This window comes from Bison bison, unplaced genomic scaffold (genome assembly GCF_000754665.1).
Source record: "Bison bison bison isolate TAMUID 2011002044 unplaced genomic scaffold, Bison_UMD1.0 scf7180017864105, whole genome shotgun sequence".
Classification (NCBI taxonomy): Eukaryota; Metazoa; Chordata; class Mammalia; order Artiodactyla; family Bovidae; genus Bison; species Bison bison.
The window spans coordinates 8,815,094-8,839,898 of NW_011494677.1; the positions used below are offsets into that span (position 1 = coordinate 8,815,094).

Here is a 24,805-nt window from a genome sequence, read left to right on the forward strand (position 1 = left end):
CTTCTGTCTCCTTCAGCTGTGTCTTCCAAATCACCTCTCTGTCACCTGTTTGTTTTCCTTTTGGACATTATCATCTCAGCACAAGCTCAACTCTGTCTGCTTATAAAGCAGTGGAAGCAAAGTCAGGCTGGAGAGGCTGCATCATTGGTGGTGACAGATGGATGACAAACAAATATCTGAGTAATAATTTATAAAGAATTTCATTTTTTTTCCAGTGAGAGAATTATTATCTACTTGAGAAGTTAATCATCATCTCCATTTTACAGATAAATAAACCAAGGCTCAGAGAGGTTAAGTGACATCCTATGTCCTAGAGTGGTAAGGGGTAGAATTAAAACTCAAACCCCATTTTCCTGATTTTTAATTTTGCGATCCTTCTGCCACTGCTTACTTATTTAATTATTTAGTCATTGCTTACTTATTTAATTATCCCAAATTTAGGGAAGTGATGTGAAGAGAGGTAATGAAAAGAAAACTAAAAAAGGTTAAAAAAAGCAGAGAAAAAGTGACATTTTCTAGGCTACAAGGTCTGATGTCAAGGGTTTTCCAGGTATTTGACAGTCTGGTTGTTGCTCCTGCCACTGTAGTGAGCTGTTGTAACAAAAACTCAGAACCTGGAAGTTAACTATAGATATACTGAGAAGGTGCTGGTAGGGTGAACACAGGATTTTTCAGGTGGTAGTTTTTTTTACACAACAGAAGGAAGTCTGGGCATAAGGGAGAGACTCTATAACCTAAAGAGCCATCATCATTTGGTCAGATTGTATCTTTTCATGACAAGTGAGTCTGTAGCTACATTAATACATAAATTGTAGAATCAAAAAATACTTCCCAACTGCAGGATCGTAAGGATGATTTCCTAGAGCAAAGGTGAGAATCTCTTGGAAAAGGTCAAGAACACTGTTTCAACTCTACTGTACTATTACCTGGGCTCGCACTAGCTTGCGAATTTATAAGTGTGGTCCAAAATAACACTTGAATTTTAAAAAGTGGAAAGAAATAAAAAAAGCATTCATATAACCAGAAGTAAAGTGACTAAAAAGTGATTTAATGAAAGACACATACTAGGAAATTCTTCATAAAGATCTCCCCTTATGAGTCCACTCTGCTCATCCCTTTTATTGTTTGAATTTGAGTTGTTTCACTTACAAGCTTAAAATGAACTGGGAAGCAAAGGTTTCAAAGAGCTACCCAAGACATTAAAAAGCACTGACATACCTTCACAGTTTCCAAGTCTCCGGCTTTAGATGCTTCTAAGAGTCGATAGTCAACGTCAGAAGTGCGTATAGGTGTACTTTCTGCAGAAAAGACAAGGGAAGATTACTGCTGGTTTTTAAGGAGCCACAGAGTAGCAAAGGAGGGAAAACTATTTGGTAAATGGAAAGAGAGATGTTAACATAAATGCTGTCAGAGTGTACCATTAAAACTTTACTATTGTATACTGTTGCTAACTACAGGCTTGTGAGATAAAAGTGCTGGTTTCTAAAAGTGGATCTCAAACCTGGTGTTAACAGGGGTTGTTAAATAAACCTTTAAAATATTGCCCAGAACAGAACCCCAATAATTTACTATACATTCTATATAACTGATGTATTCTTTCAGGAGTCATTATAGACATAACCTGGAATTGGATTAGTAAATACAGGTACAACTATAAAGTTCAGCCAGTATATGGTCTATAGACATACAAATTTTTTGTAGAAATATTAATTTAAAAAATTATATTGTCTTCTAAATAAAAAAAAGAATTCTCTTTAAAAAGAAACCTTTATAAGGACAAGATTTTACCACCAAATTCTATTATTTGTATTATCCTTCCTGATCAATAAAAAATATGAAGACTTAAACTAAAAAGTTCTGGCAAATACTAAATTAGGCATTTAATGACCCATATAATGTTTTATCTTACTAATCAATTTTTAAGAAGAATTATCAAAATAATAAAAAATTTTCATTTGTGATTCAGTATTTAATTTTATCTTTTATTAGCAGCCATATATTCTAACTTTATTCATTTGGAAGACATTTTAAAAGCATTGCTGGAGCAGTCTGCTTAATTTATTCAATCCTTTCCTCCCCATTTTATCAATTACCTCTAAAAACTACATATAGTATTATGAGAAATTCTGATGTAATAGCTATATGTTTGCCTGATTTATAGTTCCAAATTGCAGAAACTAACCTAAAATCCACTATTAAATGGTTCTTAGTACAAGTATAAGAGAAAAATTTGGAATGTTTGAAGTTAAAGAATTACAAAAAGGAGAATGCTGATGGGCAGGGCCACAGGCTAAACTGTAAGCAAAGAAAGGCAGGAAAAATTTTCAGGCCAAGAAAACATTCCAAAGAGCCCCTTAAAGCAAGGGGCACAAAGTCTGTGTATCAGTGGACAGACCTGGAAGCGGAAGAACAGAAAGCAAGGTCTGTCTGTATGAACTTACCACTCAGAATCTGCTGCACGGCCTCGTTCCCCATCTGTGCTGCTGTAAAGCCTTGTAAGGAGATGATGGAGGGATCAGAGCCGTAACTCAGCAGCAGGCGGCATGTCTGCAGATGACCAGCAAGGGCAGCTCTATGCAAAGCGGTCTGACCAAGGGTGTCCAGTGCATTCATCTGAAAAATCATTGAAGGGGGCACATGGGACTGAGCAGCTGTTTTGTTCCCCTTTACACCCTACTAAATAAATTCTTGAGAAAAATCAATTGTCGACTTTTATGAAAAATACAATAGACTATTTATAAACTATTCATGAACTCTTGCATACTGATTCTAAAGAAATACCATCTTCTTAGCTGCCCTTCTCTGACCATCTTATCGAAAATTATAGTATACCCATTTCTTCCCTGAATGACTGCCTTCCTGTCCATCCTCCATTCCTTGCCACTCTCCTTGACAACTCGAGGTCTCTGTAAGGTCCCCAAGGTCTGGTACTCTTGTCTGAGGTTCGCTGCCTGCCACAGCAAAGATGCACATTAAATACTTTTGGATGAATGGGTTCTACCAAACTTGTTCCCAGAATGTAAAGGCAATAGAGTAAGTAAGCAAAGATAAAGTAATTAATTGTATTTCTTTTCTAATTTTAGTAAATGATTATAATAGAATGACCTAATTGCACTACAAACACATTTAACCAAAAACTTGTTTCAAAAATTCAAAAGTTCCATTTTTAAAACTTTGAAAAATCATAATGAAAGAATGGTTACTTTTAAGATGGTTAAGACAATGTTAAACTTTGGGATCATGTTTATAATTTGATCAAAACTAACTAGTCCTAACCTGTTTTCTGGAATGCCCCAGTAAAGACTACTCTAGTCAGACCAAAGTCCACATTCATTATACACGATGCTTCTCTCAGAGAAGCCCTTTGTTCTGCCTTTCTGGATTATGAGATTCATGGCAAGTCTCACCTTTTCTAGGATGTCTTCCTTGATTACTTTAAACCTTGATGATTACTTCCTTTCTGAACACCTATATCAATTCAGCACTATTTTAGAAAGTAGAACACTGGGATAGTGTTTGTTAACCAAGTAAAATTAAGGTTACTGAAATATGGACTATATTGCATAGGTTTTCTGTGTCTAGAATGTTCCTATTAATGGTACACAGTAAATTCTCAAATACATACTGGCTAGTTATTCAAAACACTTGTGTACCCCCCCACCAAATACAAGAATAAGAGACGATTTAAGACAATTGGTCTTCCTGTCTCCAGTCTTTCACTGTTGGCAAGGGTTCAAATAAATTCTTAACAGTGTTTCACAAGATTCACCATGAAATACTGACAAATTTAATTATATCGTATTTGCCAGCAGAAAAATGACTATTTATACTTAAAGCACAGTCATTATTAGCATGTACTGATGGAAAACACAAGTGGTCAAACTAAATTTGAATTTTTCTATGGATTACGTTCTCATCACAGGAGAAGAACTTAAAACTGAGAACATTCTAATCGTTAACATTTTCCTGGAATTTGCATAAAACACCAATTAAATTACAGTGATGGAAATTCTCAATCCAGTTCATCAAATCATGAGAACACAGTTTGAGAACTACTAGTCTAAAATACAGATCTTACCAAGTTACTCCTCAGCTCAAACACAGGGACTCTTTCGTGCCATCACATAAACTTGCATCCCTCCACATTTCATTAAAGACCATCTGTCATTTACTTTTACATCACCACCCCTTCTACATTAATTTTTTCATCACAATCTGATAGGCTTGCTATGCTCCAACGTACACTGAAACTCTATTTTCTGGAGCTGTAGTTTCTAAAGTCATTGCAAAAGGTAAAATTTGCCTTTGGCCAAGATTATCCTTGAAGATACCTTAGCAATGCAGTGGTAGAGACAGATATAGTTTCTCAGTAAACCCAACATCAGCCAGTTTCACTTCCAGTGTCTGAGCAAATCAACTAAACACCAGATGAAGTGCAGAGAATATTTTTAAACACTAACAAAACACTGTGTGTAAGAAGTGGTTATCTCTGTAAATACACGTGGTGGAACTGAGTGCAACACAGAAAACTGCAGATTCACCTCTCCCATTTCTCACTCGCTCCGGGGCATGCACTCATGGAGTGCAACACTGAGCAAAAATCACCACTCCGGAGCATAAGGAAGGGACGCAACTACATTTACTAAGTACTTACCAATATTTTAATATATTGTAAGCTATTTAAAAGCAGAGCCTATGCTTTTAAGATTTTCCTAAAGAGAATGACTGAGTACTGTAATGATATGTGGCCGGAAATGTATAGGACATAAAATTATGACTAAAAAATGCCCCAAACTGTTCTGGAAACCAGTAAGCAGACGATAAGGAAATGGTAAGGGGACTTTCTCCAAATTCTAGTCAGTGTGAACAGCCTAGTCTCAACAGCTAACTGTGAGTTCACCTCTTGTCTAAGCTTAAAGGAAATGGTAAGGGGACCTTCTCCAAATTCTAGTTAGTGTGAACAGCCTAGTCTCAACAGCTAACTGTGAGTTCACCTCGTCTAAGCTTAAGCTATCTTTGTCCACATCACTTATGTGGTAATTCACCGTGACTTATTCTGTGACATTTCTGAACTTAGCAATGTGAACTCACAGAATTTTACATTAACTATGAACATGTGATGATGTCCCAATCTGATTTCAAGTAATCTGAGAACTGAAAACGGTCTGTATATTATTTTAGCTATTTTTTTTCTGTTCAAATCAGGGCAAATTAAAATTGAAATTAAAAGAAAGAATAGTAAAAATAAAATCCACAATAGAGGGACAAAGATAGGCATCTGAAACAGGTCTATATCCTGGTAGACAGAAACTACAACCTAGGGAAAAGGTGGCAGGCATACTGTAAACTTTTTAGCTTGAAGTTAAGAAACACTGGGCTTCCCTGGTAGCTCTGATGGTAAAGAATCTGCCTGTAATGCAGGAGGCTCGGGTTCAATCCCTGGGTCGGGAAAAGCCCTGGTAAAGGAAATGGCAACCCGCTCCAGCACTCTTGCCTGGAGAAGTCCGTTGAAGAAGAGTCTGGCAGGCTACAGTTCATGGGGTCGCAAAGAGTTGGACATGACAGAGCAACTAACACTTCCATTTTTTTTTTTTGAAACTGTTAACTTCTATTTTTGTTTTTTTTTTCTTTTTACATGTGTTCCCCATCCTGAACCCTCCTCCCTCCTCCCTCCCCATACCATCCCTCTGGGTCGTCCCAGTGCACCAGCCCCAAGCATCCAGTATCGTGCATTGAATCTGGACTGGCATCTCGTTTCATACATGATATTTTACATGTTTCAATGCCATTCTCCCAAATCTTCCCACCCTCTCCCTCTCCCACAGAGTCCATAAGACTGTTCTATACGTCAGTGTCTCTTTTGCTGTCTCGTATACAGGGTTATCGTTACCATTTTTTGTTTTTTAAAGAAACATTAACTCTGTATCATCCCCCTTTTTTTAAAAAAAATAAGTCTTAAACTAATTTTGTTGAATACTGCTAAATGATTATGCCAACTATCATACACACATCTTAAGTCTACATTTCTGTAATTGGTTTTCTAAGAGAAAGTAGTATCCTAGGAAGTTTATCTTCCTGAAGCAGGATTTGCTCATGCCATCTGCCTATTCAAAAATTTCCAATGGCTCTCCAAGTATTATAAGAACAAACCCCAAACTCTCCAATTGAGACTACTAAGACCTTGCTCCAATATGTCTTTTCAGATTTTCCTTATTTCCCCATGAACTAAGTACCTATTATTCTATCTACTGAACTAACTAGTCATTAACTTGTGACTAACAAACTCCTTTGCTGTCCTGATTGAGTCATTATTTAAAATGTATTCTGAGCAAAAATCAACCACTCACTAGTATAAGAAAGGGATGCCAACTATATTTACTGCTATTTCTATAGATCTAATTCCTGGACATTCCTAGTGAAAATTCTATTTTATTCATGAAATTTCTCCCATTCTCTCCCCAGCCTGCCACCACTAACAGAAGTAATTGGTTTCTCCTCTAAATAACAAGCTACCTGTCCTCTCCAATCTGATAATAGATATTCAAGTAGACTGTATTAGTTGAGACTATTTTTTAGATTTTAAATCCCTTAAGACAAGAAGCTTTATCAACTTCAAACTTCCTATATACTTCATGGTAATAAGTGCAACGCCTTGTATACTGGGTGTTTGAAAATGATTGGTAAATGGATGGCTCAAAAGAATGACAAATTAGTAAATTCTGTTGATAAATACAGTTTTTGATATACCATTCTGTATAATGAACAGAGACTACTGAAACATTCTCTAACCAAAAACCATGTATTCTTCTTTCCCCAGAATCTGGAGGAAAAAAAAGCTACATGCCTGTGTTGATAGAATTGTTTAATACTGAAAATAACTGACTCACTTTATCTGTAGTAAAAGTGTAATTTAAGTTTTTACAGATTATTACAGGCCACTGTTATCCATGGTAGGATGTACACAGGTCAAAGCATCTCCTATGAGGAATGAAATAAACAAAATGACTACCAATTTAATTCTGAGCTAGAGTTCTGCTACAGTGATCAATATTTTACTCAAAGGTTTTTAATCCTTTAATGTGTTATGAATCCATCGCAGAGTATAGAATTTTTCTAGGAAGTTAAATTTTAATATAATCTGAGAAACATGATTAGTGTTTACTAGCCACACTTGAGTATTATTATTTGTAAATCTCAACATCCACATGGAATTTTAAAAGAAGAAATCAGGTTTTCTGAAAAGAGATATATTATATTCTAATGGTACTTATTTTCTTTGCTTTCTTAAAGGGGTACTCACACTGCCCACATGCCCTAACTGTCAGAGAAATAAGTTGCGGAGCATAGCTGATTAGACTCGAGGTGCCAATGCCATGGCTGTGCTAAACAAACTGAAGTCTTATTTATGCTCCCTTTCTCATCTCTGAGATGAGATGGCAAATGCAGGTGGTATATTTCTAAGCCAAAAGTTTATAAAGTAAGGGCTGTGAAGATCATATTCAGGCCACAGAGAAGTACAACAGAAAAATACAGTCTATAAAAAGAAGAATGAAACAGATGAACAAAGACTGGCAGAGAAAAGAAGCTCATGCAATCTCAGAAAGAGAGAGACATATACAGAGAATGGCAGCTAAGGAAACTAACAGTTATTTCCAAATTTATTGTTCTGTCTTTTGTGAATTTCAGCTATAACTCGTGCAGATCATTTCTTTGGGATTAACTCTGTGGTTATCTCACAGAAGTAATAAGCCAGATTTCTACTTCTGCCTAATCTATATCCAGTCAATCTAACTGAATGGTAACTAAAATGTCTCTGAGACACTGGCCCCTTGGGACTTTATTCTGATATGATCAAACCTCAGATATTATTTGAACTATAAAAGCTACTTGGGATCTACATTTTTAAAAGCACTTTAACACTTTTGGGCTGACAGAATCTGCTTATCAACTCACCTCTGAAAGAGAATTAATAAAATCCTTATAATAAGCTAACACATTTCTCTAAAGACAGCAAAGACTCTTAATCACTCTCAATGTGAGAAATAAGTTCATTAAACACCAATTAGTATTGACACAATTTCTTTTTACATACAGTATAAATAAATCTGTCAAATTGAGACATGAACATCAAAAAAATTTCATGTTCCACACATTTAACAGATGCTCATTAATGACAAAACAGTAGTGCTTTCAAATATGAGAAAAAGAACTTCTGAATTAAACCTTTTGTTTCTAGGTACTAACAATACCATATGCAACTGGGGCTTAGGTTCTACTTAATAATGACAGTAGACAAAGCAGTAGCAATAGAATGCAGAATGTCAGAGTAGATTAACAATAATAAAGAAAGAATGTCTTTATGTCTCTCTTATTTAGGGTTTACAGTAATCTTGTAAAGCAGGGGGCTCATAGACATATTTTTTTAAGATACAGACATTTACTCCTGTAAAAGTGGACTTCTCAAACAAGTTGGTTAATAACCCCATTTTCTTATAACCATTATTTCCTTACTAGTCCTTTGTCTTCTATCCTTTTACTGAATCCTGCCTGTTTGCCTCTCCAGACCCATAATATCATCCTTGACCCTGCTTCGTCTCCTGGGAAAATCACTTCTATAGATGACAGCAATGGCTTTTTTGTCTTTAACTTTTTGTTGTATTTGGCCAGAGGGTGGTGGGCAGGACCGGAATGAGGAATGTGGATGAGGTCTACCCTTATCAAAGGCTACAGATGCTGTCAGGCGGTCTTCTCTAGCTAGTCCCCGCTTTTGCGCCCCTTCAGGCCCAGGGATGACAACGGCTCCCACTTGCTGCTGGTACTACCTCATTCCTGTTGATTTCCTAAACCTTGCCCACACCTTTGTATATAATTTATTAAATATTCCCCAGATTACCCACTTTGAGTGTGTATTTATTGCCAAAACCCTAATTAATACAATTTTCTACCTCTATACCTTTGGAATATCTCCTTCAAAAGTGTGTGTGTGTGTGTGTGTGTGTGCACGCTCAGTTCTTTCCAACTCTTTGTGATCCCATGTACTGCAGCCCACCAGGCTCCTCTGTCCACGCAATTTTTTCAGATGAGAATACAAGAGTGGGTTGCCATTTCCTTCTTTGGGGATCTTCCCGAGCAGGGATCAAACCTACATCTCTTTTGTCTCCTGCATTGGCAGGCGGATTCTTTACCACTATGCCACCTGGGAAACCCCCTCTTCCCACTACTGTTCCACAAAGATGAGCAACCCTCAAAGGTTCTTTCCTTGACTCTCAGCTCATCTCTCCACATTCTCTACCTGAAACCTTCCTCATTCCCACAGTGTGTGATCATTATGTCAAGGGCTTCCCAATACATATTTCTAATCCTAAACTCTCTATCATGCTCCAGTGCTGTGTTCCCAACTACTAGTTTTATTTAATGTCCTTCTATTCCTCCTATCATATTAACTCCAAGTACAAAATCATTGCCAACACATAGCTTTCTTACTTCCTTAACTGTACCACCATTTTCTAAGTCTATTCAAGCACCCAATTCACTTTCAAGTAACACAGCTTAGTATTTCACAGTCTTTCACAAATGACTTTCGTCATTCTCTTCCTTCTTCACTACTGATGCCACTAAACTGATTCAGGATTAGCTTCAAGTTTGGTAATTGCATTAACTTTCAAACTGGTATTTGTCATAGAAACCAGCACATTATCGTTATCATTTTACATCTCAATGGTGAACTAGTGGATCAAAAATTAGAAAGTGATTATACACATATGTCTTATATAAAATTTAGATAATGAAGGGAAATATATATTATATAAGTTTAGAAAGACAAATATGGAAAAAATTACAACACTCATACTTACTACTAATTAAAGAAAGTATGGTTTGTATGCAAGGTACTATATAACATATATATATATAGGCTCATTTAATTTTTACCAAAACAAAACAACAGTCACACTTGTAGGGGAGGTATTAATACCCATATATTACTAATGAGTCAACTGAGGTTCAGGAAAATTAAGTCCAAGGTCATAAAACTAGAAAGTGGAAGATTCCAAACAGAAAAGTATACCTGCTTATGTTATGTACACAATGTGCTTAATTTAACAGGCACAATGAACCTAAACTTTGTATTACCAAGCTTTACTCAAAAGAATGTTTTGGCTTATATTACCAAGTTCTATTTAAGTAAGACAAATTAGTTAATGGCATCAGATCTCCCTACCAAATTCTCTGCCATTTCTGATTTACTAGTCTAAGCTTAAGAACTGGGAGCACGGTGAGGAGGTAAAGACAGCAGAAGGGTAGAAGCAGCATAAGAGAGCTGAATGTAATTCAAGGGTAGGCTTGCTTGTTGGGAAGGTGCTTTTAGATCAAATGGAAAAAATGAGTTGTTCAAAAATCAAATTGAAACCATAAGTTCCCCAGAAAGAACACCAGGCAGGCAAACATTAGGGCCCATCAGTAGCTAAATTGGGTTTTTACAGTGAGCTTTTACTAATGCTAGTCACCAGATAAAACAACCCTAAGGGACAGCAGTCTGCCTTGGGATCAGGGAATGAATGAATGGGAGGGTGGAAATAGGTATCTGTGGGTTCATAGCCCTGCTTAATTTTTTTTCCATTTAAGGTGCTTAGTAGCAGGAGTTCTCAATTTTGTTGAACTACAGTGGGAGGACTAGGGAAGATATAGTAGTCTAAAAGTCATTCTACAACACTGGCAGGGCGTTTAAAATTATACACATGCCTGACTGATGAATTGTGACGTTATTGATGAGAATGTACTGTGAACATGAAGGGCAGAAAAAGATTTAGAGCCACAGACCTAGAGTAATGCTGACTAGGATAGGTTATATAAAATAATGTTATTTCTCATTGAACTTTCATGAAATAAAATGACTCATGGGAGGCAACAAATAGATACTTTCCCAAAATGAAGGGCATTATTCATGGTTGTTCAAGAACATTATAAATGCCATAAGATATTTTTAAAAATAGGTCAATGATAAACATACAATGGTCTTAACAGTAGCAGAAAGCCCACTTAGCTTATTATTTTCTGCTTGGTAGAGCAACAAGACATTATTTATGTAAGAACACAGTAGCTGTACCCTCGAAACAGGTAGTAAATCTGTAGAAACTGCTCCTTTCATTTGGTTCATCCTGCCTCTTTAATTAAAAACATCAACGGTCCTTTTAAAGCAAGGATATACAAATTTTTGGATCATGCACTTCAGGAGTAAAATGTGTTTTGAGAACCCTCTCAATATTCATTTATGTTCATCTGTAAATTATAACCAAGCAGTGCTAAACTAATGTATAATGAATATTATAAAACTTATATAAAAGGAGAAATTACAGAGGATGTGAAGCAGATGAAACAATAAAATATTTAAAAAATTTTAAATTATCAGTTGTACAAAATGTCATTTGGCTCAATTAAAAGATTTTTAAAAATCTTATAAAACTGTGACATAGATTTGAGGGTGTGATTCTAGGTTCATTTTCAATAACAGCTAGATTTCACATAGATATGTGGTACAACTGGGAAAAGTACATTGTTGCGAAGTCTTCTAAATCACAATGCTTATTTTTAATTTTTCATGTAATTTACTATGTTAAGGCTTTAATTGAATTTTGCTAGCAAAATTGCATCTTTCTTGATTCTTGCAAACTTATCATAAGATACTGCACTAAAATGTCATAAATAGGTTCAAAAACTACCTAACAAATTTAAAAAAAACAACAACTTTAAAACAGGTTAGAAAATTCTGTTGCCCAGTTTCAAATTATACAGATAAAAGCTAGTTGATAAACATACATCATTTTTTGGCAAGAAACTCAAAAAACAGCAGATATTTTCTAAAAACTGATTTTCAAAATGGCCTCTTCATTTGTTAAAAGTTCCTTTTAAAAAGCAGTTACTTTCTCATTCATTTCTCTAAAATATGTAACTTTGATCTTTAAGGTTCTGATTATGTTTCTTTTTAAAAATATGTACCTACATGCAGGTAATAATCATTTGTCACTATATAGAACTATAAGCAAATTTTGAACTCACTTTCATTAAAAAAAAAAAAGGCAAAACAACTAAGTATGTCAATTCCTGAAAAATCCTCATTTATGAAATAGCCAGATAAACCTTTCTTTAAGACTGTCATGGTTGTTTCCTCTGATTTTCAACAATGGTATTTATCAAGATGCTACCATTTAAAATAATACCCATTAATCTACTCATGTAAAGTGCAACGTGTCACATCGTGCTGGATGTGAGCAGATGAGTGAGTGTATCCCTGTCAATCCCCCACCACACACACACACACACACACAGATTGATGGCAGTATCAATCTGTGTGTGAAATAGTAGTAGGTGTTAATTTCTCTGTTCTTAAGAAGTTAATAAATTACTAGGGCTTCCCAGGTGACGCAGTTGGTAAAGAATCCACCTGCCAGTGCAAGAGACGCAGGTTTGATTCCCCAGTTGGGAAGATCCCCTGGAGTAGGAAATAGTAGTAGATGTTAATTTCTCTGTTCTTAATAAGTTAATAAATTACTAGTTATTAATAAATTACTCTTTCAATAAATAAAAATTCTAGTATCTTCCCCCTCCACCCAGTGGCTCCTCTTGTATGTTCCACAGAGTGTCTATATCCTACTTTGGGGACCCCTGCTTTAAAATATACACTCTTGCTTTCTTTCCTTAGCTTCTGCTAAGGTGCTTGGGTCTTCCGAGGAAGCTAAGGCCATTTTGGGGTGAGGCCCTCACTTCATCCAGCAACTAGCACGGCGCCTGGCAGCTCCCACCGAGCACCCAACCGCACCATGGCCTCCGTCTCGGAGCTCGTCTGCATCTACTCTGCCCTCATTCTGCACAACGATGAGGTGACAGTCACAGAGGATAAGATCAATGCCCTCATTAAAGCAGCCGGTTTGTTTGCAAAGGCTTTGGCCAATGTCAACATCAGGAGCCTCATCTGCAATGCGGGGGCTGGTGGACCTGCTCCGGTAGCTGGCGCTGGACCAGCAGGAGGTCCTGCCCCATCCACCACTGCTGCCAGCTGAGGAGAAGAAAGTAGAAGCAAAGAGAAGAATCTGAAGAGTATGATGATAACATGAGCTTTGGTCTTTTTCACTAAACCTCTTTAGTAACATATTCAATAAAAAGCTGAGCTGTTAAAAAAAAAAATTGTTGCGGATTTAAAAATTTTCACGTTCAAGTACCTCTGAAAAACAACCAGCTTGTTTCCTTCAAGCAAAATTTCCTCAAGCAATTCATGGGAGTCCTGGAGTTGCAGATAATGTCACTCAGACAATGCCAATAAAAATGGTTATTAAAATTTTATTTCTTTTTATTGAGGTTATGTGAAAAAATGATTACCATTACTGGTTTGAAGGAACAAATGTTCTTTAAAATAAGTAGCAATATTTTGCCCATCATTTACATAAATTATTTTCTGATAAGCCATCATTGATGTTGACTACCAAAATATATCAATTCCAGTATTAAGGTAAAACAGTGTAAAGTTGAAATGCATTTCAAACGGTAAGACCCTAACCACATTTATTGCTTTAGAGAAGAATGACAGTAAAGTACAACATAAAGCACCAGGAATTACCTCTATTAGCAACCAGATTTAAATCAGCTTTAAAAGAGAATCAGTGAATTCAAACACATGTTAACAGTCCTTTATAAGATTAATTTCTTCAGGAGAATCAGAGAGGAGAGGAACAATCTTTAAGTGCAGCTAGATACTCAGTGCCGAGACTGGCACCTTATCTCAGGTGTGCCTTTTACCTTTGCTCCGTGTTTATGCAGAACTTCCATGACATCATTGTGGGCTCGCTCTGCCGCAACGTGCAGGGGAGTCATGAAACTGCGGAGAGGAGAAAGGAAAAGGTCACCTCTTAACTTGTACCGCAGTATTGCTTTAACTACAGAGCAACGCCTTCTGCGACTGCACTTACTCTTTATTTTTCTCATTAACATTTGCTCCTTTTCGAAGTAACAATTCTGTCACTTGTTTGCGTTTGGGATGCAGCGAGGCCACAGCACAGTGCTGTAACATAAAGAAAAACCAGTGGATAAAATAAACTGTGTAAAAGTAGATTTCTGAATTGAAAAGCACCTGCTGACTATTTAAAACACTGCTGTCTCAAAACATATATTTTCACATTACGGAGACGACCGAAATTCCTCCTAAATACACTGCGAGTATGAAACACAAGCCTTTAAATCAAGGTGAAATTATGTTCTTAGTTGAGCATTTAGAGAGACTTCATTCCTTTCCCTTTAGCCAATAAGCAATTATCCAGTATATATTTACTTGAGGTATCAGAATACTGCCTCTCCGAAGCTAAAAAAATTCATAACTGAATTACCCAGTCCTCCAGTAGGTTGTCAGCCACAAAAGTCAGTATTTCTCAAGCTCTTCCCCAGAGGTACTCCTAACACCATTGGAGAATAAGTCCATATGCCCAGGGATAGGTAAGAAGGTAAGAGACTTGAAGGAGCTTAGAGAGAGACGTATTCTCAGAAATTTTATGTTTTATCCTCTATTTATACAACCTTTGTGTTCAACTTCACTTCATATTTGTATTAAAATTTAAAAAGTAAAAAACTATGTACTAATGAATAAAATGAACACTCTGAAAAAGCAGGTCAGGTTTAGTCCATGGCTTTGAGTGTGTCCTGGCATATACTGTGTAGCCTGAATGTATCTAAACCCCTGCATGGGGGCCACACATACAGTTGGCCTATTTTGGTTTGGTAACTCTTACAATGTTGTTTTCAGCAGGTATTGCCTACAGTTTGACCCTTCTGTGCCAGATATAAGTTAAGAATGTTAACTGAAGCATATTTAGAGGTTTGTGATAGAGGCATCCCTTATGCTTAAATTCTGTATTAAAGTGTAATCCAACCAGTCCTATACCTGAAACTTAATGTGATCATTGACAAAGAAAACAGAATCATCTTTCTCCAAGTACATTAACAGAAAGAAGATGAATAGTTTAAAAAAAACAATATTTACAGTCTGGAACAAAAAATTTTCTAGTCTTACTATATTTCATTAAGGAATATAATAATTCTTTGACTACAATTGCTCAAAAGGATGAGGCAAGTACCTTTGAAAATAATTTAATCTTCTGTAGAAAGCAAATTTTATCTAGCAACTAGCAACCACAAGAAAAGGGAGATTCTATGAGAAAAATCACATTTTGTATTTCATGAGCAAAAAGTAGGTTTGTTATAATATGGTTGGATAAAGGCAAATGTAAAAATAATTTTCAAATTAAGGTTGAGCAAATGGCTCTTCTCTCACCCATGAAAGCAATCATCTCCTGAACCAAATTTAAAAATCAATGCAACCAATATTAAAATGCAAATTCCTGGCACTTGAGATACTAAAGTTACCTTAAGGTTTCTGAAATGAAAATTGTATTTTGAGTTTACACTGTTACAGACCCAAGGAACGGATTAACAATAAGATCTTACCAGTGCAGTTTCATGAGACTGTGGCTGTTTGAAATTAATGATTTCCAGAGCAAGTGTTTTTTTAACTTTGGCTAGGTCTGCTTCTCTGGCTGCTTGTAGCAAAGAGTGACCTTTAAATTCATCTGTTAATGAAATAATGGTGACATATAAATCTTTAAAATCTATAAAAATCATTATCATGATTATAAAGTAGGAAACTTATTAATTTTACATATTCCTCTATTTTAGCGACAGCCACAACATGACAAAACAATGATACAAGTGCAGAGGAGGAGGGTGTAGGTTAATGAAAATGTCTGAAATAAGACTATTTTCTACTCAGCGTTCACATACAGATACACATATAAAGATACTCACTCCAGCAAAGTTTTAAATCAAGTTGACTTAAATGTACACCAAACAGAAACCAGTTAAGTAATTTGTGAACACTTATACACTGGAATAGGCTTCCCTGGTGGCTGAGAGATTAAAGCATCTGCCTGCAATGCGGGAGACCTGGGTTCGATCCCTGGGTTGGGAAGATCCCCTGGAGAAAGAAATGGCAACCCACTCTAGTATTCTTGCCTGGAAAATCCCTTGGATGGAGGAGCCTGGTGGGCTACAGCCCACGGGGTCGCAAAGAGTCGGACACAACTGAGTGACTTCACTTTCACACACTGGAATACTTTCTAACTCGTAAACAAAACGATAGCTCTCTATATATTGGACATGAAAGTATATATTTTAAAATGAAAATTCAGGTAGCAAATGAGAAAGGGAAGGTTGACCCATTTTTTGGGTATGATTACTACTACCTTACCATCAGCACAACTAAATACAACTAATGATATAAAAAATACATTTAGAGAAATATTCACCAAAATATTAACAATGATTATATCTTAACACAGAGGAAGGGAGAACTGATTTATGGGGGAAGTTCCAGAGTCTGAAAAATTTTCAAAGAATAGTTAATGTTATATATTTATTATCTATATAAGCAAGTAAGACTTTTTAAAAGGCAGTTCTAAATTAACTACATGAATAAGAATCCACTACTCTCATTTATTAAAAGCAAATAGTCTTATTTTTTATTTTAAAAGACTGGAGTATATTTTGATAAGACTACTTGTTAACAAAAAGCTGAAAATTGTTCTGAAAAGATATAAATGATATGTGACATAATATGTTACATAATTCCAGTCCTGCTCATGTTCAGGCCTTTGCATCTGCCTGGCATTGAACTCTTTCTCTTTGCCTTTCTCTCTTTCCTTTGAGGGCCCCTTGTCACTTTCTTTTCTCCCTTATAAGACAGAGAGAGACAGAGACACACACACGCACACACACGTATTAACTACTACTCGTTGCTCAGGGCCTCAGTTCAGATACTCTGGATAAGCCTTTCCGATGTTCCCTGTTAGGATTCGTTCTTCTAAAAGCCTCTGCACTTGTCTTTAGCCTTCTGTCACAGGGCTTATCGCACTGTTTCATCTGTGACAGTGGTCCCATCACTGACCACAGTGTTTGGCATACAGTAGGTAGCCAATAAATAATTGTTGCATGAATGCTGATATGCATAAAATAAGTCATGGCAGGTTTGGGGGAAAACATTTTTGTTTAACTGTGTGTTTAGTGGTACTTGATCATTGCCAAATTCCTTGAAGTACATGACTTTGAAACTTCAGAAATCCTAATTACCTTGAAAACTTAACATTTATAGAATGCCTTAGAAGTTTCTCTTTATAAATGCCTTTTGAAACAAGAATGAAAGCTACTTTTAGGATTTTCAACTCCAGTATGTGCAGAACCCACACTATTGTGTTCATCTGGGTTCATGAAAACAACAAATAAAAAAGTCAACAAGAAAGAGTAGAAGAAATGTATGGAGAAAATGCTGTAATGATGGGTATGATCAAAATGTTGTTTTCTGTTTCCTGTATAATTTTCCTAAAATGAAGTCTGTGATTGCCTAGCATAAAGTACATATGAAATAAAGTCTGTTACTGTGATTGCCTAGCATAAAGTACATATGAAATAAAGTCTGTTACTGTGATTGCCTAGCATAAAGCAGTGAGCATGAGGATGAGAACTGGTTAGAAAAGTTCCAACTTTGTTAAATGCTTTCCTTCATTAGTAGAATCTTATTTAAGAAGATACTGAGAAGGTTGCAAAATACTCTAATCAGGGAACCTTTTTCCTTTACAAAACTATAGAAATCTTGGTTAAATTTTAATGTTTACACTGGAATCAGAGAGACCAATGAGAGACAATGTAAAAACCCATGACAATACTTGTATTTACAAAATGACTGGAAGGAAAAAAGTCAATTGGTGACCGGGGATAAAGCCAAGTCTGGGGTATAAAACTAAAAGAAAGAAATTAGAAAAAGATATTAAAAAATAAATACACTTTGAGTTAAGTTAAATTTAATTCAATAAACCTGCTGGACACATAGCATGCACAATGTACCGTGCTAGGTTGGGGTACAAGCCCAAACACGAACGCCATCCACACATTTTTATTAGGTAATAAGGCACTCTGCAGGTGCTAAGAAGATACAATAATAAAACCAAAGATCTTCCTAAGAATTTAAAACTAAAGTGAGGAGACAGAACATCACATAGAAAAATAAACTATATAATGGAAGATAACATATGACAAGAGTCATATGAGTGGGAGAGAGAAAATATGCACTCCACAAGGATTCATTGCCAAGACATCTGCCCAGTGATGACCTGGTTTGTGCGGGCCTGTAATCTAGTGGATGTCATCTGTTCCGGCACCAGAATAAGTTTGGATTTCCATTTAAACGAGATCAAAATCGCAAGGAATTCTTCCTGTTTTAACATAAATTTATATTCTGTTTAAACTTCATTGATGTTTTCATTTTGACTATGCCTTTTTCTTAAATGATCGTTCAAAGGTTTTCTCAGGTGTTTAAATCCAGTTATCTGATTCTTAGCATCCTAGATGTAAGACAGTATCAACTATGGGACAAATTTAAAATTAGGTATGTGACACCTACTTTAATTTAAACCTGAAATGCCTACAGGTAGAATTAAAAATATCTTGGTATTTGATATGACAACTAAATTTAATACAGTATTCTGAATGGGATCCTGGAGCAGAAAAAAGACTTCCCTGTGAAGGACAGGGAAGCCTGCTGTGCTGCAGTCCATGGGGTCGCAAAGAGTCAGATACGACTGAGTGACTGAACAGCAACAGCAATTCTGAAAGGGATCCTGGAGCAGAAAAAGAACTTTAGGTAAAAACTAAGGAAATCTGAATAGAGTTACAGCCTTTAGTTAATAATGTATTGGTACTGGTTCATTATTATGACAAATGTACCATATTATTATGTTTATGGGGGGAAACTGGGTATGAGACATATGAGAACTTTCTGTATTAATTGGTAAGTTTTCTAAATCTAAAACTATTCTAAAACAAAAGTTTATAAAAAACATGCATATGTAAATATAAGATGTATCAGTATCTGAGAAAATTACTTCAACCAAGTCGTAAAAATTATCTTATTTAAATTTGGACTAGTGATTGTGCTTGGGCTATAGCACAAATAAAAACATGACTGTGCAACTTGCAGGGTCTGGGCAACAGTGAGCATTCCATGATGTTATATAGCATCTTTATTACCAACAGTGTAAGAATATAAGCCCTGTGAACTTAGAGATTTTTTTTTTCTGGTTTGTATACATCTACGTTTCCAGTTTCTGACATATAGTAAATGTTCAATAAATGGTTACTGATGAACTTATCCTCTCTAGTCTTTAAAAAAAAAAAAGAGCCTGAACACATAAATTAGAATTAAGCTGAATAAACACAAAATAATATAGTGTACATATATAAGATTCCTGCAGAATTCATAAAGAATCAGAAAAGAGAATAACTAGTTAGTCTACATACAAGAAGACAAGGCCATTATCTAAGTTGGACAAAACATCAGCCCTAATACCAAAAAGAAGATATTCTAATTTACAACAAGCAGTGTTGATTTTAGGATATAAATACATACAAGTCAATCTCTCCCGGAGCTCAGGGGTTGGAGCCATGTCTACTGCGCTTTTGCCGTGGCAGTTGACTAGAGTGGGATCAGCACCATGGCTAAGTAACAGAGAGCAGACCTCTACGCGATTCTTGGAAGCGGCCTCGTGAAGCGGGGTAAACTGCCACAGATCCATAGCATTAACACAAGCTCCGTGCTGAATTGAGAAAAGAAAAGTTAATGGTCAGCAATCATTTCACTGAATCAAATACAACATTCATTTCACTGTAAATTTCAGTTATAACTCTGAAATGTCAACAACTGTTTTAATTTCAGCATTTAAAATACAGTTTAAAATAAGCTGAATACTTTAAACATTTCAAGGCAACAGTGAATATTAAAAAAAAAAACCCACAACAATTTTGTTCTCTTAAAAAGCTTGGTAAAAAATCCCCATGAGTAAACTCATAACAAATTAAAGGCAAACAATATTCAATATCTTTAATTCTTCTTACCTTTAGTAGCAGTTCTGTGACTTCATAATGTCCATATGAACACGCATTATGAAGAGGCACAAGTCCGCTAAACAGAAAAAAGCAAACTAAGACACTGTAATGTCCAACAACTTAGTCATTCATCCAAGAAATGCTAAGAAACAAAAATCTAACAAATTCCAATACAATTATATTCAAAATATTTTAAAGTAATAAGAGAATACAAAGCATAACTAATGTCCAACCTTTCGTTACTTATGTTATTTTATGTCAATCATTAAGGAACCAAGTAGAAAAGCTTTTAAGTAAAGGTAGAATGCATGTACTAATTACAAACTGCCTGCTTTATATGTTAAGTATTTACAGAAAATAAATGTTAACTGATGGTGAACTGAAATATTCCTACCATATTATTTTACTTTCATGGTGATTTCCAACACAAGAATTCAATATCTAAATTATTATAGCTTGCATACCCAAATGTCACTCTGCACAAATTAAGAACCCTCTTGTTGGGGGTGTACTTCTCTTGAGGACTCACCTATGGTTCACCCATTTGCTTTCAGACATGCACAAGGATTGCAGAGGTGTACAAGAGCATCAGGCATGTGTGCCCTATACTATGGGAACACCACGTACATATGGCGCAGAGAACGGGGCAGGCAAAGGAGAAACAGAGCACCGAAAACAGCAGATTTGAAATGGTAGACTCCCCTTCTGAGAACTGTCTCAAGTACTGAGCTCTTTCTTCTTGTCTCTGTTTCCTCATGTGGAGAGGGGCAAAGTGAAAGACAGCCTTCTCTGGAGCTTCTTTCCTTTACGCTACCCATCACGACTGTAATAGGAATCTACATCACAGGGGCACTCAGGTAATTATCTTTTAGATATTAAAGTGGCATAAGGAGAAGTGTTAGCCCAATGTATAGGCTAACAGATCCAATTTCCACGTCCCTGGAGATTAGCTAGGAGACTGGTACAAAGTTTTCCAAAATTCACCTGTTTATAAAATAAATGACATACTGCTTTTTTTGGTTCCCAGACACCTCTCTTTCACATCAATCTTCATAAGTATCTTTAAGGTTTTCTCAGTTTAGATGGTCAAGATTTCATCAGGAAAAACATTAAAATACTGTATACTTAAGATTTTAGCTTATTAATAAAAGATGATCCTTTCATATCTGATAAATAGAATAGTCATATTACTGGGTTATCAGAATTTTTGATTCATCTATCTTTCTGAAGTACAACTTAAGAGTTGAAAAATAGTAATTGCAATTGAGAGAAATTTTGACTGCAAATAATAGAATACAGTAAAATTAAACTAATTTACAAAATTGTTATGAGACGAATCCTTAATTAGTAGGAATATGAAAATAAGTCAAATCACTGTGAACGTTCTCAAAATGCTGTACAAGCCATAAAACAACGGGATGTAAGACTCTGCCCAGTGCTCAAAAACTTTGGTGTATCAGATGTTGAACACCAAGTGTAATAAATGACCCATGAGTGACACCATTCAAGAAAATAAGCAGATACACGTACCCTTTGTCTTTTGCATGCACATCAGCACCATGCTGGAGAAGAAGCTGAACGATCCGAACTCGGTTGTAGCCTGCTGCTAGATGTAAAGGAGTTGACTAGAAAAGAAAAAGAAACAAAGGTAAAATATCAGGTAAAATAAAGGTAAATAATTCTTATTTTGGCATTTAATCTGTATTTCTTTAAAGGCAGTGAGTGTTAACACATACAGAAAATACTGAGGTGAAGTACACAAATTCATCTTTCTTAATTGGATAAGAGACAATTCACTCATCTCAGAAGTAAATTCTAATTTCAGTTGTTGTTGCTGTTTATAGTCACTAAGTCATGTCTGATTTTTTTTGCAACCCCGACTGTAGCCCGCCGGGTTCCTCTGTCCATGGGATTTCCCAGGCAAGAATACTGGAGCGTGTTGCCATTTTCTTCTCCAGGGGATCTTTCAGACTCAAGGACTGAATCTGCATCTCCTGCATTGGCAGGAGGACTCTCTACCTCTGAGCCACCAGGGAAACCCTGTAACTTCATGTCATTCACCTATTTCTCCTGGTGGTTTTTTTAAAGCCTTCAGTTATCATGCCCTACTCTATCTACTCTACATTATTTCTTAGTTTCTTTACATCAAGGACCATTCCAACTGTTCTGGGATGTCAGAGTTCATATTCCCCATAACTGGAAATATTCTTCTTTATCCTACTTATGCCTTGTCCACCATTCAAATTCTAACTTTTAAATCCCAATTCTATTATAAAGAGCTAGCTTTCAGAATTCCTCCGTAATAGGAAAAGCTGAAAAACATCTCTAAAGAATATCTGAAGAAATTCTAGTGGGAAAAAAAAAACAAAACAAGATAACGGACTGTATTCATCCCACCAGACTGCTGCTAGCAATGGGTCAAAACTAACTTCCTACCTTAGTAGGATATGCAATGAAATATGCCAAGATGGTATTTAATTTATATGCAGTATAAATACAAGAGGAAAATTAAGTTTCTCTTCAACAAATTTGTCACAATTTGACCCGTTATCAAAAGGTTCTCTGCTCACATATAATATGAAAATGAAAAATAATCAAACTTCTTACCTTTAAAAAAAATCAGAAATAACATTATTTTAATTAAAAGTTTCTCCATAATCATAGCAATTTCCCTACCTCTACTCATTCACTTCAAGTTTAAATACTGCAATGGCTTCTCATAAGCAGTGGGATTTTAAAAGATTTTCATTTTATTTTCTTCACATATTTTGTCAAGATACAAAAGAATTACTAACTACTGTATTACCTATTACTGCTTTCAAGGCACCCCATACATTTTATTTATTCTGACAGTCTCTAACTTTAGGAATTATTCTTGAGCAAAACATAGCTAATAACGAGGTCGGGTAGATAGAAGAAGGTCCTGAATAGGAAGTCAGGAAACCTGATCACAGTCCTGGGTCTTACAGAACTGTAAACATCATGTTAACTACCAGCTTAGCTTTCTCACCTGCAAAATGGAGATAAAACCACTCCTCTTGGCTATTTCAAAACAGTGTGCAAAGTTTTCTCCCATATTTAAACACCTTTAAAATGTAAAATGCCATATGAAAATAGATGATTAAAATTTCTGAATCATCAAACAACAAGCCTGTCCAAGTTTCTGCCTTCAGACACATGTCAAATGTTATTGCAAATACCTCCAAGGACTATCAAGTTATTTTCAGGACTTATTTTCCCATTCCTTTAACATTTTAAAGATGTCGTTTCACTATCTTCTGGCTTATACTCTTTGAGACTAGAAATCCGCCTACATTCTATCTTTATTCCTGTGTACATGTGGTTTTTCCTCTGGACACATTCATAATTTCTCTTTATCATTAAGAGACATTAAGCAATTTGATTCGTGATGTACCCTGGTACAGCCTTTTTCTTCTTTTTTTGGTATATGTGAGTGCCTGGGGCTGGCTGAGTTTCTTGGATCTATTATGTATAGTATTCACCAAATCTGAAAAACCTTCAGCTATTATTTCTTCAAATATTTTTCTGCCTTCTCTCTCACCATTCTCTCCTTATACAGATGTTAGACTGCTTTTGAAGCTTGCTTTTAAGAAGAAAAGAAGGGAGGGAGGGATAGAGGGGAGATGGGAAGGGAACTCAAAGGGAAAGAATACGAAGTTCGGGTTTATTGAGTTTGAAGTGCCCATATGATACCCTGGCGGTAATGGGGCTGAGAATGGAGTTTTGGAAAGATCACTCTAGTTACTCAATAGACTGGACTGGGAGGGCAAATCTGACGGCAGCAAGACCTGAATAGAAGCCTGCAGGACTAATCTAGGAGAGAGAGAATGACAGTGTCAGTTAGCAAAATGACAGCAGCATCTAGGCAGAGACAGATGAGCTACAGGAGCAGATGAATTCGTAGGCAGTGAGTGCTGAACACGCTGGATGAAACTTTCCCAGCAGTCATTCTACTGTGGATGCTAATTATGCAAACTAAATAGTATCATTGGAAGGCGCATAAAAGTCTGTGAAATGCGTGCAGTAAATCTGAGGAAATGGTATAAAGCAAAAAGAAAAAGTACAAGTTGAGAACAAAGGGTGATTTGAACAAGCTTCTACTACTGAGCCCAGGGGTTTTTCCTCTAGAAAAAAATTTACAACTAAACATTATATACTAAATGCTATCTTCCGATGCAAAGCAATTAAAATCACATGGTGCAGGACTAAATTTAGTGAATGGTTACCACATAGTGTCAACTTTATACCTCAACTACCAAATGGCAAAACAACGGTAAGAGTAATTTTCTAAATGCTAGGATAATTAACAGAGTATAATTTTGGTTTTGGGAGAAAAAAAAAGCAGACCCATGTACTCACACATGGTGCTTGATAATTTTGTGGTGGCTGTAAATCAGTAAACACAAGAATCAAACATTTAAGGCATCGCTGTGGACAGGACAGCACAGCAATCTGTCAGTTTGCGTATCTCAGATTTACTTTTAAAACAGACTTTTTTGTTGTGAATACTTTAAAAGTCAAACATGTAGAGTGATAAAATATGAAACAACTGCAAACATAATAGCTCTATCAAAAAACCTATCTTAATACTATTCTGCTGTAAGAGATTGGCTATTACTACTATTTTTATATTGTAAAATGTTTATTCAAAAAAGAATCCTTACTTAAATCCCATAATTCAAAGTTTTCTTCTTGGAATCAGGCCATAAGAGAAAAAAGAAACATATATGTATATTTATCTTTGCTTCTTATGATACAGATTTGAAGCACACAATAATGCATTAATTTATCCTAAACTTTATACATGCAAAGC

The 24,805-nt window shown here is 35.8% G+C and overlaps 1 protein-coding gene and 1 pseudogene across 1 annotated transcript in view; one reads left to right on the forward strand and one right to left on the reverse strand.

Annotated features, from left to right (window-relative positions):
- The window catches only part of TNKS (tankyrase, TRF1-interacting ankyrin-related ADP-ribose polymerase), a 161,604-nt gene that overhangs the window by 38,010 nt on the left and 98,789 nt on the right, over positions 1–24,805 (reverse strand). Inside the window, exons 7-14 of the mRNA XM_010838821.1 lie at positions 21,502–21,596; positions 19,981–20,047; positions 19,496–19,682; positions 15,487–15,608; positions 13,959–14,050; positions 13,789–13,867; positions 2,442–2,613; positions 1,219–1,298 (exon numbers count right to left, since the gene is read on the reverse strand). Coding sequence (XP_010837123.1) covers positions 1,219–1,298; positions 2,442–2,613; positions 13,789–13,867; positions 13,959–14,050; positions 15,487–15,608; positions 19,496–19,682; positions 19,981–20,047; positions 21,502–21,596 — 894 coding nt within the window. The remainder of the gene's footprint in view (positions 1–1,218; positions 1,299–2,441; positions 2,614–13,788; positions 13,868–13,958; positions 14,051–15,486; positions 15,609–19,495; positions 19,683–19,980; positions 20,048–21,501; positions 21,597–24,805) is intronic.
- Positions 9,157–13,782, forward strand: LOC104987763 (annotated as a pseudogene).